We start from the raw sequence: 21,023 nt of genomic DNA, 5'->3' as shown, positions 1-21,023 counted from the left end.
AATGCACAGAATGAAATTAAAGTTGGGAATTGGCCACCTCGGCTTGTTACCTCTGGGGAGAGGGACAGGATTGAAATTGAAGGTGGTTTGTGAAGGAGTCTTTATTTTAATCTGTATCTTTTTAAAAAATTAAAGGATTCATGGATTTTATGTTAAAATTAATTTCAAAATTTAAGTAGTATGAAAAATACTGCTTTTTTCTTCAGGAATTCAGTAGGGTGGAACAATCACTATTGGGCGGGTACAGCAGTATGCCTCTGTGTGACATGTCCCCACAGGCATGTTCCTAGGACCCTTTCTAAAAGTTTGCCACTGTTACGTTCCCAGTCCTATAGTGCACAGTAAGTCCTCACTTAACATCATGGGTAGGTTCTTGGAAACAGCAACTTTAAGCGAAAACAACACATTGTATGTCATAGGAACTTCATTCCTGTTCATGTCAATTAGCTTATGGTAAAATCGGTTTTGTTACATGGTACGTTGTTTTAATGTCACTGTTTCCGAGAACCTATCAACAGGGTTAAGTGAGGACTTACTGTATTTGATCCTGTCTTGCCATATTCTCCCTGGCTGTAATTGCTTCTCACCTATGTTCACAATCTCTCAAATCCTCAGATTTGACCCGACCCACTACTTTCCCAATCGTAACTGCGGCCTCTTTAGACTACAACTCTTTCTCTGTGGCAACATATTATTAATCACTTTGAATAACGATACTCATGTTTCAAATTTCCTTTACTCCTATTCAAACAGATTGATTTCAGGACACAACTTAGACAATATTGAATAATATATAATAAGAAATATATAGGGCGGCATAAGATCAAGGAGAGGTGCCAGGACCCCACCTACTGTCATCAGAGAACTCTGCCTGTAAGAGATAACTATTTAGGGCCTGGCGCAGTGGCTCACGCCTGTAATCCCAGCACTTTGGGAGGCCAAGGTGGGTGGATCATGAAGTCAGGAGATTGAGACCATCCTGGCTAACACGGTGAAACCCCGTCTCTACTACAAATACAAAACAAATTAGCTGGGCATGGTGGCAGGCACCTGTAGTCCTAGCTACTTGGGAGGCTGAGGCAGGAGAATGGTGTGAACCCAGGAGGCAGAGCTTGCAGTGAGCCGAGATGGTGCTACTGCGCTCCAGCCTGGGCAACAGAGCAAGACTCCGTCTCAAAAAAAATTAAATAAAATAACTATTTAGGATGATGATGATTTTTTTTCTGTCACCCAGGCTGGAGTGCTGTGGCGTGATCTCCGCTCACTGCGACCTCCGTCTCCCAGGTTCAAGCAATTCTCCTGCCTCAGCTTCCTGAGTAGATGGGACTACAGGTGTGAGCCACCACACCTGGCTAATTTTTGTATTTTTAGTAGAGATGGGGTTTCACCATGTTGGCCAGGCTGGTCTTGAACTCCTGACCTCACGTGATCTGTCCACCTCGGCCTCCCAAAGTGCTGGGATTACAGGTGTGAACCACCATACCCGGCTGGTAATGATGATTTTTAAATGTATATGTTCTAGGTGCTTTATATATGTTATTTAATCCTCTCAATAACTCTATCAGGCAGATTCTATTACTATTCCTATTTTATAATTGAAGAAACCAAAGAACATTAAGTGACTTGCCCAGGATCATACAGCTTGCAAATAGTGGAGCTGAAATTCAAACCGGGAAGGCCAGCTCCTGAGTTCCTGTTGTTAAATCATGGGTGATAAGACAAAACCCAGTGAGGAAAGAGGATGGCATTCTATCTAGACCAAGGAAACAGTATACTAAAGGCAGTGAAAACATTAGAAAACATTGTTTGAGTACAACAAGGCTTTTAGAATGGCAGAAGTATAAGTAGTGGTAAAAATCAGTTCATGAAGGGACTTATTTGCCAGATTTTATCTTGTAGAAAATAAGGCGTTGTTGGCCAGGCGCGGTGGCTAATGCCTGTAATCCCAGCACTTTGGGAGGCCGAGGCGGGCGGATCACGAGGTCAGGAGATCGAGACCATCCTGGCTAACATGGTGAAACCCCGTCTCTACTAAAAATACACAAATTAGCTGGGCGAGGTGGCGGGCGTCCCAGCTACTCGGGAGGCTGAGGCAAGAGAATGGCATGAACCCAGGAGGCGGAGGTTGCAGTGAGCCGAGATCTTGCCACTGCACTCCAGCCTGGGTGACAGAGCGAGACTCTGTCTCTAAAAAAAATTAAATTAAATTAAATTTTAAAAATTTTAAAAAAAGAAAATAAGGCGTTGAAAGTTTTAAGCAGGACAATAACATGATCAGAATTGTACTTTTGAACAATCCCCCTGGTAGGGATGAAAGTTGGACTGGAATAGACTGAAGCCAGAGGTACAGACTATTCAGATGTATTTGTGTTGTCCTAAGGAGATGAAGAGGGCTAACCAGAGCAGCCAACACTAATAACGGAAAAAGAGGAGAGGAAGTTGAATGCCACAAAATGAAACTGAAACTTTTGTATTTCAAATGTTTCAACAGTATTCTAGAGGGAAGTAAGATAATGGTGTTCCTCTATTTGCCTCTGACTTCTTGTTAATGAAATAGTACTCATTAAAGTCTTCAGAGTCACAGATATTGTATAGCTTAGGTAAGCATTTTACAACTTTTCAGACACAAGTAAGTACATAAATATTATTTTACAACCAACAATATTTAATATTTCCACATTGAAGAATAGATGTGATAATTAAATCTTTTATGAGGTTTTAAAAAGTCATGAAACATAAACCTAATTATACATAAAAGAATTTTAAACAAGAGCTTATTGTGATGACATTACTCATAACTTTTACCTTTAAAACCTTTTCTTGGGTAGCTATTCAAAAGTAAAGACTGCAAATTTTGTTGCTCAGATTTGTTATGTTTTGTATATTTAAGCTCTTTATTTATTGAACAGATGTGTCATTAATTCATTTGGAGCATTACTATTATCAGTAAAATTTGATTATTTTTCTGTCAGTCATAGGTAAATCAGCTCCACTTGGAATTTCTAAGGACCCAGTTTTAGTCAATATTTTCAAGGAATGATGACATCAGAAATAGTCTTAATTAAGATAACAAATATTAGCTATCAAAATGGAACCAAGACAAGATTCTAATGTTTGTAAACAGTCAATCCAGATTTATGAACATTAGCATATATTAGTCAATAGTTAAGGCAAAAGGTTCTAGCAAATATAATCTATTTCCATCAACATGTTAAATGTTATAAAAGTCTAGAATTATTGATAACATGAAATGATTCCAAAATGGAATTACTGTGTTACAGAATTTACTAGAAAAGTGCTGTGAAAGTATAATGAAAAATAAAATGATCCCTTGAAATAATGTGGAAAGATACAACAAGCTTTTGAATATTTACATGGATTAGTGAATTATTTGCCAAATTCTCCTGAAGTTATACCTAGTTCCCATTAAATCAATGGACATTGTGTATATGAGCATATACCTTTCTTTAGAACTGTGTTTTGTGATAAGTCCATTTTGACTCACAGGAATTTACTTAAACTTGTACATACATTAATTATATATACTAAATGAAAATGACCTTATCTGAAACAAATACATTGTATAATATCAAAACGTTTTTAGTCTGTTTTAAAAAGCAAAAAGTAAAAAACAACGTCAGTTACATCATTTACATTTGGTATCCCACCTAATAGATATACAGCTTTTGAAATCTACAATATTTTACATTTTGGTCATCATTTAATGCTATTTGCATTTCTTTTTAACATTTCAATAGTATTTGTGATATATCATGTTTAACTGAAAGCTTTGGGTTATATATTTTAAAGGAGTATCTTACTTTTTGACTAAATACTTCTGTAAGGGCCTAATATTTGAAAAATTAGCTTGTTACCTGAAGCAACTATCCTCCTTAATCATTTTAAAATAATGGGTAAAGATACATCTTTGTAAATATATTTTGAAAACTTGGTTAGTGTATTAGAAACAGACACCAGAAATTAAAAAAAATATTTCTAGGACTGGCATACACTACAGTGAATTACTTCAAATGTTACTCTAGAGCATTTTTAAAAATACGCAGAATACTGCTGTTCTCTCTGAGATGATCCCTTTTTACAATGATGAAATTAAACACATTTAAAAGTCTTTTAAATATTATATATAGCATTCCAGAATTGATGAATTATAAAAATTACAGATACTTCTGTTTGGGTAAAAATCTATCTTTTAATTTCTGATAGTGAAATAAGCAATCTACCAGTCAGGGTTGAAATATATAGTATTTGAAGTACTGTTCTATATATTTCAAAATTCATGTTTTCTATTTGTCCTAGAGAAACTTAGCCTTCTATGAAGTGAATCACTTAATGATATTATTGCTTTGGATATAAAATTGGCCTCAGAGTATTATCGCCTATAAGTAAATGCTTCATTACCCACTTATCCCTACCCACTCCCCAAAAAAAACCTACCAGTAGTCTAGTACAGTAGTGAGCAATCTTAAATTAAAAGCTGTTGTTCACACAGAGCAGAGGAAGATAATTTTCGTGTTAAAGCAGTTTTCAACATCAAACATCTAAGTAGTTATAAACTGTAAATGAATTACCTTTAAACCCTGGTCTTCACAGTTACATTGCTTTCTGAATGCTTTTTGGGGTGACATTATGCTACCACATTTTTAAACGGTTTAAATGACAAATATTTTACATTTCATGAATGATAGATGAACAAGTTTAATTATATATATATATATATATATATATATATATTAGTTCCCTTAGTCTGGGAACCAAAATGCTGTAGGGTCATTCTGTTGCAAAGTAAATGCTGTAGATTGAGTAAGTTTGTCTCAGAATGAAGATTACCCAAATAATTATAGCCTGAAAAGAGTGATATACCTTCAGATGTGCTTAAATCATGACCCAAATACAGATTACTTTGTGTAGAATCCAGCCTACTGAATAAATTTATTATTTTTTTGTTTGAGACAGAGTTTTGCTCTGTCACCCAGGCTGGAGTGCAGTGGCTCAGTCTTGGCTCACTGCAACCTCTTCCTCTCAGGTTCAAGCGATTCTCCTGCCTCAGCCTCCCAAGTAGCTAGGATTACAGGCATGTACCACCATGCCCAGCTAATTTTTGTATTTTTAATAGAGACAGCGTTTCATATGTTTGGCCAGGCTGGTCTCAAACTCCTGACCTCAAGTGATCTGCCTGCCTTGACATTCCAAAGTGCTGGGATTACAGGCGTGAGCTACCACACCCAGCCAACAATTATTTTTTAAATATAGCAAGTAATACAAGCAATAGAAAAAGTTTCAATTAATAGAAATTAAAAGAAGTATAAATCTAATATATAATTCTCAATATTCCTAATTGCTTGCAAGTGTTCATTGGATAACAGCATAACAACAAAGGACTCCTTTAAAATGCATTGTTTTTCAGCTTTATTTCAAATGTTGTGTAGCATAAGAACCTAGCAGTCAGACATGATTTTTTAGCTATGAAAAATATGAAACAAGGCGTATTCTAAAGTGCTGAAGGAATTAATTGCCCTATTAGATAACGAATACCTGGAGGAATGAACAGAGTGATTTATGGCTTAAAGTGCTTGGGTCTGATCATCATCTTAGCCTCTTTGAAGGAGGACTTGTAGCCACCAGGGTGTGCCTCACTTACACCAGGCCAGGTGCCCCAGAAAATCCCATTACGGACACCTCTGTATTTTTGGTGATAATATTTGCCATTTAAGTTTGCAGAAAGACATGCATCAAACCACCAGCCTGAACTGTAGTACAGCCCACAGTTCCCAGAAGGATATCGATCATTGTCTTTATCTGGGGTGGTGAAAAACTTCAGATCGTGGTTGTAATGTTTGTTGAAACGTAATGCATCTCCAGCTGTGCCATTATAGTTACCAACGTGTAAACGATATTTGAGAAACTCATTAGCCACATAAAACTGATCATACAAGGCATATAGTTTGACACCATTAAAATCTTCAAGATCTATTCTCAGAATCATTTCCTTACTCTTGGTCAGAAGATGAATTTTATCGTTCCCCAGCCAAAATTCCCTTCGGAGGTTTCCAAAGCCAGCTTTGTAGTCTTGCCATGTTCTGGTGAAGTTGGTGCTCCCATCGAGACGTGCCTGCAGCACTGTCCAGCCTCCCCCCATGGTCTCCATGTCACAGTAAACTTCAAAGCTACTATTTTTGGGATCAGGTGTAACTCTGTAGGTCTCACTGCTTCTTTTGCCTATTGCGTAGTAGTCAGAGCAATCTTTATATATTAGATGTTGAACTGAAGGGGGAATAAAAGGAAGGCATTGGATCTTGTTAATAGAAACCATGCATCTGAAGAATTCTTTATATGTACAAAAGCAGTTTGATAATTCAATCAGTGTTAGTAATGAAACTTTACTAAACTTACTTAAACCTGTTTAGCAAATGCTTAAGGCCTCACAAGAAAAACCTAGTGTTATAAAGCAGAAAGGACCTCTAATATACTCTTGGTTGGTAGAAATAATGACAGCATCAACAGCAAACAACAATAAGAAAATAATAAAAGTACAGTTTTAATAATTGAGTATTATGTAGTGAGGCCTACCTATACGTTCTAGGCATGCTGCCAGACTGGGTAACATTTTCACACTGAATCTGAACATTGACCTTATGATGTAGGCATTACTGCCAGTCTGCATGTGAGGATATTTAGGCATAAAGATCAGTGGCTTGCCCAACTTCACCTGAGATTTAAGTGGCAAAGCCAGGACACTAACTCAGATCTGGCTGGCAGCAAAGCTTTGTTCTCATAATGATTGCCTCCCTTGGTCCTAAAAATCAGACGATTCTAACTCTCCTAGAACTGTATTCCTTGCATACAGAGGAAGCACAGGCTTCTATTTTCTTTCACCTAAAGGGGCTGATAGCCTCTACTGTCAGAAGGTTTTATAGTATATATTCCAAATGATGTGTTAAAATCCTAATGTATAGGATTGATCATAAATTCATATTTATTTTACTTGACAACTATATAAAGAAGCTCAAGTGAAAAAGAAATATCTTTTTCAATGATATACCAATATTCTTATTCTGTATTTATTATCTAGGAAAGTATTTAGCCACTATTTCACATGTTGGGTTTCTAGAAAGAAACAACAGGTGACTGTATTGAGGATAAGCATAATAATTAGTTAACAAAGTTCTGTATGAATCAGACAGATATTTACTCCCAGATAGTTTTTATTAAAATGTGTGACAAATAAGGTAAGTTTAATATGAGATACCCCAAGGCATAAAAATCTATTCCTGTATATTTAAAGCTCAGAATATTCAGTTATTTCCCCCAAAATGTTTAGGAGAAAGACAATAGTCTTGTTCATATCATGACAAGTTGCCATGCAGCATCTAATCTAATGTGTGCCCACTGATGTCACCTAAGCAGTGAACCTTGGATTCTCAGTGTGCCAGGTACATTCAGATGCAGGTTGCCAGGAGTATTAGCAATAGAGGTCCATGAAAATATGACCCTTCCCTCCTTCACTGGCAGATGCCCTGGGGATGAAGCATGCCTGAGATACTGTCTCTAAATGAAAGTGATCTCCGCCCTGTCCTTTCAACCTCATGTTCATGGTAAGTAGAGGTCCAAATGCGGAGATGGCTTTCCAAAGTATAAGGAGACAGTCAACAGTGGTCCCAGTGACTCAGGTGAAAAGCCAAGGTTTGGGGAGCCAACGCCACTCTGAGTTCGTGGGTGGAGTAGGCGATTAAGTCTGTGGAATTTCACATGTATTTATTAAAGTTAATTCAAGTAATTTGGATGGTGAGGATGGGTTCTACTTTTATCTGCTTAAATTCTAACTTCATGTAAAAGAGACAGAAATATGAATATATTCCTTCCCTTAGTGGCATGCCAAAACTCTCCCCTTAAAATATTTTTTTGTGCCACTAGGTCTCAAAAATTTTCGCACACATATGAAACTGCTTTTATTCCATCTGTAAACTCTCCCATTTTCTCCAGATATTTGGCATTAAGAACTAGATTACTTGCTAAAATCTTTCAAAGACCTCTTTAGCCATGAGAAGTGGCAGTCAGCCAATCACAAGAAAAACTGATTTCCAACGAACAAGGCACAATTGTGAACATCACCTTATCTTTATTGTTTTCAAACACCTCATTGAAGAGACAAGTTAAATGCACTAAAACATCAAGAAATTCTCTCCTTCTGCTTGCAAGTAGGTCTGGAATTAACAAATAAGATCTTAAAATTGAAAGTGACTTCCAGTGGATACAGAACTATGATTTTTGTAATTACGTCATATTTATGTGGTCGTATTTGAGAATATATTTATTTTTTCCTGTGCACCTTGATAAATAAGACTTAATCTGTCATCTATTTAACTTACTCAGGTTAATCTTTATAGATACTCTCTAGCTGTATAACATTTATGAACATATGATAAGGAAACATTATTATACATACCTGGACGTGACTGTATTTGTTCTTGGCTGGGACACTTTGAACATTTGCCATCCAAACTATTGACAACAAATGTTAGATTTGCCACTTTGCTGTCAACATAATTTTCTATGTTGTTCATATTTACAAGATTCAGCTTCTCCAGGCGACCATGAAGTACATTGATCTCCTCTTTGGCATTCTTTAGCTCAGAGGACAGCTTGTTAACCTCACTCTCTAATTCTCTAACTCTGTTATCGCCAACCTCTCCCGGGGCTCCTGTACTGGGTAACAGCAGTCCGTTTCTGCCTGGGTCTCCGTTGTCATCAGCCTGCAGCTTGCAGTCTTGGCAAGATTTCTTTAGACTATTTACGATTTCCTTGAGGTTCCGGACTTCTTTGAACACCTCCTCGATCCTGCTGAATTGCTTCGGGAGCTGAATGGTCAAGGGGGGCAGGCTTACCTGGTAGGGGCACTCCCCAGCCTCTTCGCATTTCCCTCTGCTTTCTAGTCTCACTGGGCAGACGTCCTTTGCTCTTTCATCTTTAATTTCCTCTGTTTCATTGTTTGCCACAACCAAAACACCGTAAGTGGCAAGAACAGCTGAGCTCAGCCAGTACCAGTTAGCCAGCTTCATCTTTACAGTGCTGCTCACCCCAGCAGGGAGTGTGCAGGGCTGGAGCCGCTTTAATAGCGGCAGCTGCCTGAGTCAGGCTTTCTGTGTTCCCAGGAAAGGGTGGGAGCGTTTGCATCACAAGTTTTAGAAACGCACAGGAAGAGGAGATAGCCCTCATCAAATGCAGTTTGCCAAAAACTGTAACTTACTCTCAATAGAAATAATATGCATTGAAATTATTATAGTCAAATATACATAGTCGACAAGATTCACTATCATAATGTATTTTATGAAGCATAAGGAAAGTCTTGCATTTCTGAAATAATTTGGTATACTTACGCTTGAAGTAAATAATTATACCTAACTTCACTGGAAAAAGTTTTTAAAGATAAAAAGTAAGAGCTAGTTATACAAACTGTCTATAGAACAGAGACGTTACTAAAACGAAAATGGTCCTTTTTCCTTCTTAGAATGGGGCATTGGGGAGCCTGTATTTTCTTCATGTTGGACTTTCAGGTGAAATCTTAAGCACTTTTAGAAGTTTCTAAGTGTAACAAAGTACAGCTTTCTGACTATTGCAATTGACTTTTGCTTCATTTACTTGAAAAGGAGAAGAAAACTAGTGGAGAAAAAAGGGCTACTTTCTATTCCTTTGTCCGTAGCATAGTGTATATAAATGTCTAAATTCCTAAGACCCATTTAAAAGGACATAATTGTCTTTCATCAAAACCAGTAGCTGCCTCCTTTGCCCTTCGACATTTTGGTAATTGTACTGTCATCTTCCACAGCTGCTCAAATGTGAATCTTTGAGCTATGCCAGTGTCTGTCCTGAACTTCTCTTGCCTACAGCATCTTTGCCCTTTCTTTCTGCAGGTAGCCCTGGCAGGCAGGCCTCTTGCTTTCTGTCTCCATGCTGGTTCTTCCACCTGCTCTCTGGGCCACTTGGTATAACAGCTTGTTCAAAACATGTAGCACTAATGATAATAGTTTTCTAACTTTCTCTTCAGAGGCTGAAGGCAGGAAAAAAGGAACAGCTTCAGTTAGAGAAACCACCTCCTTTTAATTTTTTTTTGCATATTGACATCTCATAAGATTTCTTGTTTAAAAATAGTTTTTTTGCTTTAAAAATAATTTCAAAATGACTGACATGGGCAAAAATCTAAATGTTCTATTTATTACTGAAAACACTCTGTAGCCTATCATATTTATTTCTTTAACCTGATTTCCTATGACTTTTCTGTATATCCCCTTAATTTTAGCCAAATCCTATTCACATTTTCAAAATGTTGGCAGGCTGTCTTTACACTGCCATGACTGTATTTATTCTCGCATACTCAGGAGACCTGGCCTCCAACCCTAGATCTACCTCTGATCATATAAACAGATCATCAACTTTACTGAGCCTTTGTTCCTGTAGCTGTAGCAGAGGATTTTAGCTATTTCTTCCCTCATACAGGAATGATAGTCATGCAAACTTGGAGCCCTTGGCTGGGCATGGTGGCTCACGCCTGTAATCCCAACACATTGGGAGGCCGAGGCAGGTGGATCACCTGAGATCAGGAGTTTGAGACCAACCTGGCCAACATGGTGAAACCCCATCTTTACTAAAAGTACAAAAAAAAAAAAAAAAAAATTAGCCGGGCATTGTGGCATGTGCCTGTAGTCCCAGCTACTCAGGAGGCTGAGGCAGGAGAATCGCTTGAACCCAGGAGGTGGAGGTTGCAGTGAGCCTAGATCGTACCACTGCACTCCAGCCTGGGCGATAAGAGTGAAACTCCATCCCCCAGCCACACCCCTCACAAAAAAAGAAAAAAAAAAAACTTGGAGCACTTAAGAAAAAAAATGCAGTGTATAAATGTAACATTCTTCCCAAATAAATTTGTCAAACATGTTCTACACACCTTATGACTTTTTTCCTTTCATCTTCATATAGCTCTTTCAAAAATTGTTTTTCTCTTCATTCCATTCAATATATTCAATTTTAGCCAAAAAGTTTTTAGCTAAAAATATCTATTTAATCCCCTAACTCCTAACCTCATTTCTTTGTCCTCACCTATTTTCAAGCTCTGACCCTTCCCTATTGGGAGGTAAGAAATAAATGAAACAATAGATAATTTAAAAAAGGAGAAATGGTGACAACATAGGTTAAAAAAAGAACATTTTGTAAAGTAGAAATATATGGGAATGATATTTAGTTCCTAGTCCTTAAGGATATTGTTAAATATCCTTGACTGACTAGAGTATAAATCCCTACATTTAGTTTGTAAAGTATTTATTAAGGATCTTCTGTATACTCAGCACTATGCTAGAGCATATATAAGATGCATGCCATAGGCACTTTCATTCACTCATTCATTCCTCATACATATATTGATATACTATATATTACTATGTATTTACTCATCATAAATTAACTCTGCACCCTCTGCATGCAAAACCACTATTCTAGGCACTTAGGCCACACTAGTGAACAAATCAGACAAAAATCCCTTTTTCCTTCTTAGAAAGGGGCATTAAGGACCTGGTATTTTCTTCACGTTGGACTTTCAAATGAAATCTTAAGTACTTTTTAAAGTTTCTAAACCTAACAGAAGTACAGCTTTTGGACTCTTGCAGTGGGCTTTCAGTTCATCTGTTTGAATCAGAAATTTGCGTGTCAAGCACTGCTGCTAATTTTTGGCTAGTCACACCCCAGTTAACCAAGGGCCAATGGCACAGTTTCACCTAAAAAGCTTGGATGTGCTTTGAGAACTGGCTTCTGTCCCTTCAGGATCCATAAAAAATTACCCGACATAAGGGTAGAGAACTCCTCTATTGACCAGTTTCATTGACACTGATAAGTGATCTGCTAGGTTCTCGGTTTAGAAAGTCATTTGGCCACTGACTGGAAGGCAGATGCTAAGTGACTACCACATGAAAGAGGCTCAACTCCCCTAATAAGTGTATAACTCGTGGAGGCAGAGAGTGTTGTGCCACCTCTACAGTTCCTACCTGCACTTGCAGATGAACAAAGAAAGGGCCCAAAGCAATAAATGACTTGCCTGGTCATTTTACAGTTTTCAGTTTTGGTTTTAGAATTTTTAAGAGACAGCTGGAATTTGAACCTGTATCCAATTCAAAGTTCGTATCTTTTCTCTTTGCCACATTGCCATGTAGGAGGAAAGATAACATGGGGAGGGTATGTGAGAACTATGTGGAGAGCCTGTGCTTAAAGCAATGCTTAAATCAATGGGGAGCCACTGAAGGTTTTTGAGCAAGGAAAATAAAATCCTTCCCCCCACCCCTAGGACTACTTTTAGGAATGAATCTTCTGCTGGAAATCAGGGGGAAATGGCATTTTAGGTGAGAGCTAGTAGTGTGGTAGCGGGCACTAGATAAGAGGTGAACCAGTGTGGAGGCAGGAGGGGTAGGAAAGGGGATGGAGGCATTATTGCCAAGGCATGATAGAAACCATGGGATCTGATAAGTGGTGAGAACTAGAAAGAGAGGGAGAACTCTGAAATTTGCCTCTGACTGCAGTTAAATGATAGCATGCTAATGACAGAGGTAGCAGTAGGTTGGAGAGAGTGTAGTAGTATTTGTTTTCAGTACATTGGGTTTTAAGTATTGACAAGCCACCAAATGCAAATATCAAGCAAAGAGTGGCACATCTAGGTATGAATATTGACACAGAATAGATGTGGATGTTAATTTGAAATCACGGGAATCAAAAGGAAGGTCAAAGAAATAGGATGAGAACCAGGAGAGTACAGGAGTGTCATGAATACCAGGAAAAGAGGGTTTCAAGCAGGACTAGGCCATCAGAAAATCGAAACCTGAAGAGCTGACTTGTCCTTCACTACTAGGAGTTCCCACCTCATGACTTGACCTTCTGCCTCTTCCCTCTTGCTGAAAGCCCCTCTGGATTCTCTCATGCTGAGTCTACCCTGACTCCTAGTATCGGCTGCTTATTCCTCATGGCAGTGTCAGAATCTTCCTTTCTACCCTGAATCTGTCCTTGACCCAGGACACATTACACTCACTTACAGACTTGTTTCTTAGATTTAAACAAATTATTTAACACCAATACATGGTGGGATTTTAAAGTAGCAAAATTTATTTCTATAAGCCACATATGAAATTTTACTTTCCTTAGTCTATATTCACATGTTCAGACTTCCTTTTTGCTTACACGAAGTATATTTAAGAGAAGATCTGCATTTTCTATAACTGGATCAGATTCCTAAATTTTTGTTTCCCCTAATACTGTTTTTTTTTTCAAGGAAACCCTTTGTGTTTCTATTTGTACCAAAAGAAGAAAGTAAATTTAATGATAGTCATATTTATAGTATTGAGAGCCTTTCATTGATATTGAGCTTATTAATTTAACCTTTGTAGTTTCTGATTTATTAAACTCAGGAACCTTTAATTGCTCTTTAAAGAATATGTGCTTTTCTGATAAGAAAATTAAAACATTCACTTGTTAAACTGCTTAATTTGAAATATCAACAGTAAATATTTATTTTAATATTCCTTAGAGGTCTTAGTCCTTTTTCATTATAAATTTCATGAAAATAACTTAAAAAAATGATTTCCACAACCCACAGAACAAGAATTGCCTGACTTTTGTTTAAAGCTAGGATAATAGTTGGTAGGTTCTGTTATATGACTTTCAGGTACTTCATTCTGGCATAGATGAGAGATTCAGACTAGAAATCTTCAAATATGGACCTACAATGAAAGATCTATTATGGGAATCCTTAAGATTTCTGGATTAACTGAAATATAGGGTAGAAATATACAGATATCCACTATTAATGAAACTACAGAACATAGTTATCCAATATGCTAATGGCACAGGTCTTAAGTGGAAGTATCCAGGGCTTCTCAGATTGAAACTTTATGGAACTGGAATATTCCACAAGAGTCTCGGAAAGTTCATCAGTCAATACCTATCAAAAAAATCAATTCTTATGTACTCCACACCAAGCCAGGGATCATGAAGGGATCCAAAAGGTTAATGGGATAGGACATCTAATTTACTGTCATTTCCCTAAATTTCCAGAGACTTAGGAAGTTTCATATAGCCAGCCAGATGGTGTGGTAGCTCACACCTGTAATCCTAGCACTTTGGGAAACTGAGGTGGGAGGACCACTTGAGGCCAGAAATTCAAGACCAGCTTGGGCAACATAGTGAGACCCTGTCTCTACAAAAATTTTAAAAATTAGACGGGCACGCTGGCGTGCGCCTATAGTCCCAGCTGCTCAGGAGGCTAAGGAGAAGATCACTTGAGCCCAGGAATTTTTATTTCTTGTATTTGAGATTGATCTTAAGCTTCTTCTTACATTCCCAAAACAAAAGAAATAATAAAATCAAAGTAAAGAAATTAGGAGAATCAAATTGTGGCTTTCTATATCTTGCCTTCATTTCTCATGTTCATGGTAGTTGCTTCCTATAAAGTCATTGTAAATACTGAATTAGCAAATACTGAACCATTGCTCCTAAGGTTAGGTTTCTAAGAGCCTCTGGTCACATCATTTTTGTTAACCAATCAATATATAACCTTATTTTAAGTGTGTTTCTGTTTAAAGACACCCTATTTAATGTATATTATTTATTTATTAATGCAGAACTCATGGCCAGCAGAACTATAATTCAAACCTGAAAGAAGTTTATCTAATATATGTGTTTTCTCCATAAGACACATCACAGCCGTCTGGAGCTTAAGAACTTGGGCATGCTGGCTCAGGCCTGTAATCCCAACACTTTGGAAGGCTGAGGTGGGTGAATCGCTTGAGCTCAGGAGTTTGAGACCTGTCTGAGCAACATGGTGAAACCCCATCTCTACCAAAAATACAAAAAATTAGCCAGGCATGATGGTGCACACCTGTGGTCCCAGCTACTTGGCAGGCTGAAGCAGGAAGACCACTTGAGCCCAGGAGGCAGAGGTTGCATGAGCTAAGATCGTGCGTGCCACTGCACTCCAGCCTGGGCAATACAGTGAGACCCTGTCCCAAAAACAAACAAATACAACAACAACAACAAAAACCCTCTAGGTAGCACTTCAACACTATGCTCAGGGGCCATTTTATTTTATTATTTCTTAAAATGTCTTTTCTTTCAGCCACATTCTCCAGATGAGTCAGAGGCCGTTTTAAACGGTGAAATCAACAAAAAGCACAAGAATGTGAAAAACATGGCACTAATTAAATAGACTGCAAAGTGGATATCAGTTTACAGTATGAGATCTAAAAGAAGGCAGAAAGTTGCCTTCTTTGACTTCAGCTGGGTATATATGTATTTAGCAAATCAACATATTTGCCACGCTATGCATGTCCATAGATGATCCACAGGTCCCACAAGTATTAATTTTGTGGTTACAAATAAATTTTAGAGAGTAGGCAAATCACAAAGACAAGATCTATGAATAATGAGGATTGCCCATATATTGTTACAAAATCCGGGGCTTTAAATTTTTGACACTGCCTATATATTTATTCCAATATGTTTAATTTGATTTTACCTGCTTATCACTTGTGTTTTTGGGGGGTTTTGTTTATCTGTCTTTGGCAATTTAAAATAATATATAGGCAGGCGCAGTAGCTCACATCTGTAATTCCAACACTTTGGGAGGCCAAGGCATGCATATCACTTGAGGTCAGGAGTTCAACCAGCCCAGCCAACGTGGTGAAACCCCATCTCTACTAAAAATACAAAAATTAGCCAGGCATGGTGGTGTGTGCCTGTAATCCTAGCTACATGGGAGGCTGAGGCAGGAGAATCGCTTGAACCCAGGAGGTGGAGAGGTTGCAGTGAGCTGAGATTGCACCACTGCACTCCAGCCTAGGTGACAAAGCGAAACTCCGTCTCCAAAAAAGAAACATATATATGTATATATACACATACACACACACACGAATTTATATAATATATAACCTATTACATATTTATATATTGTATGTTATATGTCATGCCATATAGAACATTGTGAAATATGTTATATAATCCATTAAATATAAGTTTAATCATAAAATATAGCTTAGAAATTTGTTTTAATATTTCAGTTTATTCATAATAAGTGTTGCTTAAACAATTAAACTATTATGGTAAAGTGAAAATATTAAACTATTAATTCCCCACTAATTAAATAATTTCATGCCAAACGCATGTCTTTTAAATGCTGGCCATTGCATTCTTTGAAATTCTTTTTTTTAAAAGATTCTTAAGTTTATCTTATGAGACATAGATGTCGTCATGTGAACTTTCAATAAATGTTAATTGAAAGGCCATTTCCACTGTGCTGGTAACTAAAGAAAATTTATTAAATGGAGTAAATGTTGTAGTTTTAACAGTTAATGTTGAAATACGTGGGTATCTTCTCATCTAAGTTCTTCTAAGGAAGTCTTTTAAAACATGATTGAAAGTATAGCATTCTGAGGTATAGCATTATCTTATTTATTTTTTCTTGTTCTACTTCTAGTTTGATATTTTGTATGATTTAAGTCATTTTCTGTTATTTGCAGTGAAAACTTTTCAAGGTAGAAAAAACTACTTCATGATTATTATCAACAGATGTAAAATTGCTTGGCCCTTATCTTGTTTATTTTAAACTACCCACCATTATTTGACACAGCTTTTTCTGCTTGTGTATTTAACACAAAATTATTTTGATAGTGTTTATTTGTAGGCAGTATTTTAACAATTGATACAAATTTCAGCTTCAACAATTGCTACTGCACAAGAAAACAGCAAAATAGACACAAATTGTGTCAGTCATATATATAGATTTAAAATCATTTATTACTATGATCATCTCAAAAAATAGATATAATAGAATGAAACGAGCCTCAGGGTGGTAGTCATGGAATATATGTTCTTAGTGAAGAGCCTTCCAGTAGCTTTCTTGCCACTGAACTAAGTCTTAACAAGCTAGGCCTTAAGTTTCTTATCTCTAATATGAGATGGTCAGATTAGAGATCTGTAAGGTCCTTTTCAGGTGTAACATTTTATGATTCTAAATGTTATTAATTAGAAGCAATATAATAGCAAAGCAGATCATCAAGATATAAACATAAATTCAGACTGTACTTTAAATCATTCTACTAGAAAATGTACAGATCTACCTCTTTTTAGGTATTCATTGATTCAACAAACACTTACTTGCATTTATTGGACTAGGCTGTATACTAGCCCTGGGAATAACAAGGGTGAAAAATGGACACATCCTTGACTTCGTGGCACTTTAAGTTGTAGATGAATGCATTTCAAGCCAGACCCAGCCTTGGGCACAGGCAACATGTTTGGCCTTATGTGGGGTTCAGTAAGGACACCTTTTCTGAACCCCTCAATTCCCTTTCACTTTGCCACATCATTAGGTTCTCCTTTTGCTAACTCCAAAATGGACACTTTTAGAGTCATTAATTCCAAATTAGACCACAAAGGTGGCACAGTATCTACAGTCATGAGTCTATTAGTGACAGGAATATGTTCTGAGAAATGCAGTATTAGGCAATTTCTCTGTTGTGTTAATATCATAGAGTACACTTAAACCTAGATGGTATAGCCTACTACACATGTAGGCTATGTGGTATAGCCTATTGCTCCTAGGCTACAAATCTGTACAACGTGTTAGCATGTTACTGTACTGAATACTGTATACAACTGTAGCACAATGGTATTTGTGTATCTAAAAAGAAGGTACAGTAAAAATATGATATTATAATCTTATGGCACCACCATCCTATATGTGGTTCACTGTTGACCAAAACATCTTTCTGCAGCACATGACTATAACTACTGCTATGTTAGATATATGCTGCCTGGGCAGAGAAGAGAGCTTCCTGTTTCTGTCCTTCATTCTGTTTCTCTTTGTCTTTTAACCTACTTCCCTAACTGCTGCCACTCCAAAATCTCCCATATACAAATCAGAAAAATGAAGGGTCTCACTCTGTCACCCAGGCTGGAGTACAGTAGCATGATCACAGCAGTTCCCTGTGGCCTTAACCTCCTGGGCTCAAACAATCCTCCCACCTCAGCTTCCCAAGTAGCTGGCACTGCAGGCATATGCTACCATGCCCAGCTAATCTTTTTAAGAGATGGGGTCTCATTATGTTGCCCAGGCTAGTCTAGAACTCTTGGGCTGAAGGAATCCTCCTGCCTTACCTCCCAAAGTGCTGGGATTACAGGCATGATATCTGGGCAGGGACATAAAGCCAAACTACATCATTTCACCTCTGGCCGCCCCCAAATCTCATGTCTTTCTCATGTTTCAAAACACAATTCTGCCTTCCCAACAGTTCCCCAAATTCCTTAACTCATTCCAGCATAGACTCAAAAGTCCAAATTCAAAGACCCATCTGAGACAAGGCAAGTTCCTTCCACCTATGAGCCTGTGAAATAAAGAACAAGCTAGTTACTCCCAAGGTACATGGGAGCACAGGCATTGAGTAAATACACCCATTCCAAGAAGCAGAAATCAGCCAAAACAAAGTAGGTACAGGCCCCTGCAAATCCAAAACCCAGCAGGGAAGTCATTACATTTTTAAAGCTCCAAAAGAATCTCCTTTGACTTCATGTCTCACATCCAAGCTACACTGACACAGGGGTGGGCTCTCAAGGCCTTGGGCAGCTCCACCCCTGTGGCTCTGCAGAGTACAGCCCCTGCACCTGCTTTCATGGGCTGGCATTGAGTGCCTGCTGTGTTTCCAGGTGCATGGTGCAAGCTGTTGGTGGATCTACCATTCTGGGGCCTGGAGGACGATGGCCCTCTTCTCACAGCTCCACTAGGCAGTGCTCCAGTGGGGACTGTGTGTGGAGGTTCCAACCCCACATTTTCGCCCTGAACTGCTGTAGTAGAGGTTCTCCATGAGGGCTCCACCCTTGCGTCATAATTCTGCCTGGACATCTGGGCATTTCCATACATCCCTTGAAAGCTAGGCAGAGGCTCCAAAACCTCAACTCTTGCCCTCTGCACACCCACAGGCCCAACACCACATGGAAGTCATCAAGGCTTGGGGCTTGTACCCTCTGAAACAACAGCCCATGCTGTACCTTGGCGCATTTTAGCCCTCGAGGCTGCACAGAGCAGTGGGGCCCTGGGCCTGGCCCACAAAACCATTTTTCCCTCCTAGGCCTCCAGGCCTGTGATGAGAGGGGCTGCCGTGAAGATCTGTTAAATGCCTTTGGAGACATTTTCTTCATTGTTCTCACTATTAACATTCAGCTCCTTGTATGCAAATTCTCACAGCCAGCTTTAATTTCTCCCCACAAACTGGATTTTTCTTTTCTACCACATAGTCAGGCTGCAAATTTTCTAAACCTTTATGCTCTTCTTCCCTTTTAAATATAAGTTCCAGTTTCAGATAATCTCTTTGTGTACACATATGAGTGTATGCTGTTAGAAGCAGCCAGGGCACATCTTACATGTTTTGCTGCTTAGAGGTTTCTTCCACCAGATACCCTAAATCATCTCTCTCAAGTTCAAAATTCTACAGATCCCTAGAGCAGGGGCACAATGCCACCAGTCTCTTTGCTAAACCATAGCAAGAGTGACCTTTACTCCAGTTCCCAATAAGTTCTTCATCTCTATCTGAGATCTCCTCAGCCTGGACTTCACTGTCCATATCACTATCAGCATTTTGATCACAACCATTCAACAAGTCTATAGGAAGTTCCAAACTTTTCCTCATCTTCCTGTCTTCTTCTAAACCTTCCAAACTGTTCCAACCTCTGCCCATTACCCAGTTGCAAAGCTGCTTCCACATTTTTACTTGTCTTTATAGAAATGCCCCACTTCTCTGGTACCAATTTTCTGTATTAGTCCATTCTCACATTGCTATGAACTACCTGAGACTGGGTAATTTATAAAGAAAAGAGATTTAATTGGCTCATAGTTCCACAGGCTGTACAAGAAACATGGGTAGGGAGGCCTCAGGAAACTTACAATTATGACAGAAGGCAAAGGGGAAGCAAGCATGTCCTATATGGCTGGGGCAGGAGGGAGAGAGTGTGAAAGGGGAAGTGCTACACACTTCCAAACAACCAGATCTCATGAGAACTCACTATCGTGAGAACAGCAAGGGGGGGATATCTGTCCCCCCCGATCCAACCACCTCCCACCAGGTCCCTCTCCCAACAGTGGGGATTACAAATCAGCATGAGATTTGGTCAGGGACACAAATCCAAACTATATCAATCTTGTAATAGTTTTTAATCTTTTAAAATTGTGAAGTATATTAGATATACATTAAAGTATCTATAAATGTACAATTCAGATCAAATACCCAAGTAACCACCACCCAGGTCAAAAAATAAAACATTAGCTCTCAGTAATTCCTCTTATCCCCCCTCACTGACTCTAACATAGCGACTATCCTAACTTTTACTATCATTTTTTTCTTGTGGTTCTTCATAGTTTTACCACCTAAGCATGAATCTCTAAACCCCCTCCTTTTGCTGTGCCCGTTTTTTAAACTTGATGTAAATAGAATCATACAAAATGTATTTTTTGTGTCTGGATTATTTAACTCAATGTTATATTTGAAAGAACCATTGATATTATTGCTTATATTTTTCTATTGTATGTTTAGTCCTCCATCTGTTGTATCTCCAATTGACATTAGGATTGTTTCCAGTTTTCAACTATTACATATAATGCTACTTGAGCATTCTTGTCCATGTCTCTCCATATATTTGTACATGCACCTTGAAGAGTTATTCACCAAGAAATGGAATTGCTTTGTTACAGGGTTTGTGCTGCTTCTACTTTATTTTTTTATTTTTATTTATTTATTTATTTATTTTGAGACAGAGTCTCACTCTGTCACCCAGGCTGGAGTGCAGTGGCATGATCTCAGCTCACTGTAACCTCCACCTCCTGGATTCAAACGATTCTCCTGCCTCAGCATTCTGAGTAGATGGTATTACAGGCGTGCTTTTCCACGCCTGGCTAATTTTTGTATCTTTAGTAGAGATGGGGTTTCACCATG

At 38.2% G+C, this 21,023-nt stretch overlaps 2 protein-coding genes across 5 annotated transcripts in view; one reads left to right on the top strand and one right to left on the bottom strand.

Annotated features, from left to right (window-relative positions):
• CCDC146 (coiled-coil domain containing 146) overlaps positions 1-21,023 on the top strand; it is a 174,194-nt gene that overhangs the window by 60,873 nt on the left and 92,298 nt on the right. The gene's annotated exons all lie outside the window — the stretch shown is intronic.
• FGL2 (fibrinogen like 2) lies at positions 2,455-9,143 on the bottom strand. Its single transcript, XM_055283475.2, has 2 exons — positions 8,465-9,143; positions 2,455-6,282 (listed from the first exon to the last, which is right to left on the bottom strand). The coding sequence occupies exons 1-2, from the start codon at positions 9,075-9,077 to the stop codon at positions 5,576-5,578; spliced, it is 1,320 nt and encodes a 439-aa protein (XP_055139450.1). The 5' UTR covers positions 9,078-9,143; the 3' UTR covers positions 2,455-5,575.

This window comes from Symphalangus syndactylus, chromosome 6, assembly GCF_028878055.3.
Source record: "Symphalangus syndactylus isolate Jambi chromosome 6, NHGRI_mSymSyn1-v2.1_pri, whole genome shotgun sequence".
Classification (NCBI taxonomy): Eukaryota; Metazoa; Chordata; class Mammalia; order Primates; family Hylobatidae; genus Symphalangus; species Symphalangus syndactylus.
This window is presented reverse-complemented; position numbering and strand designations above follow the sequence as displayed.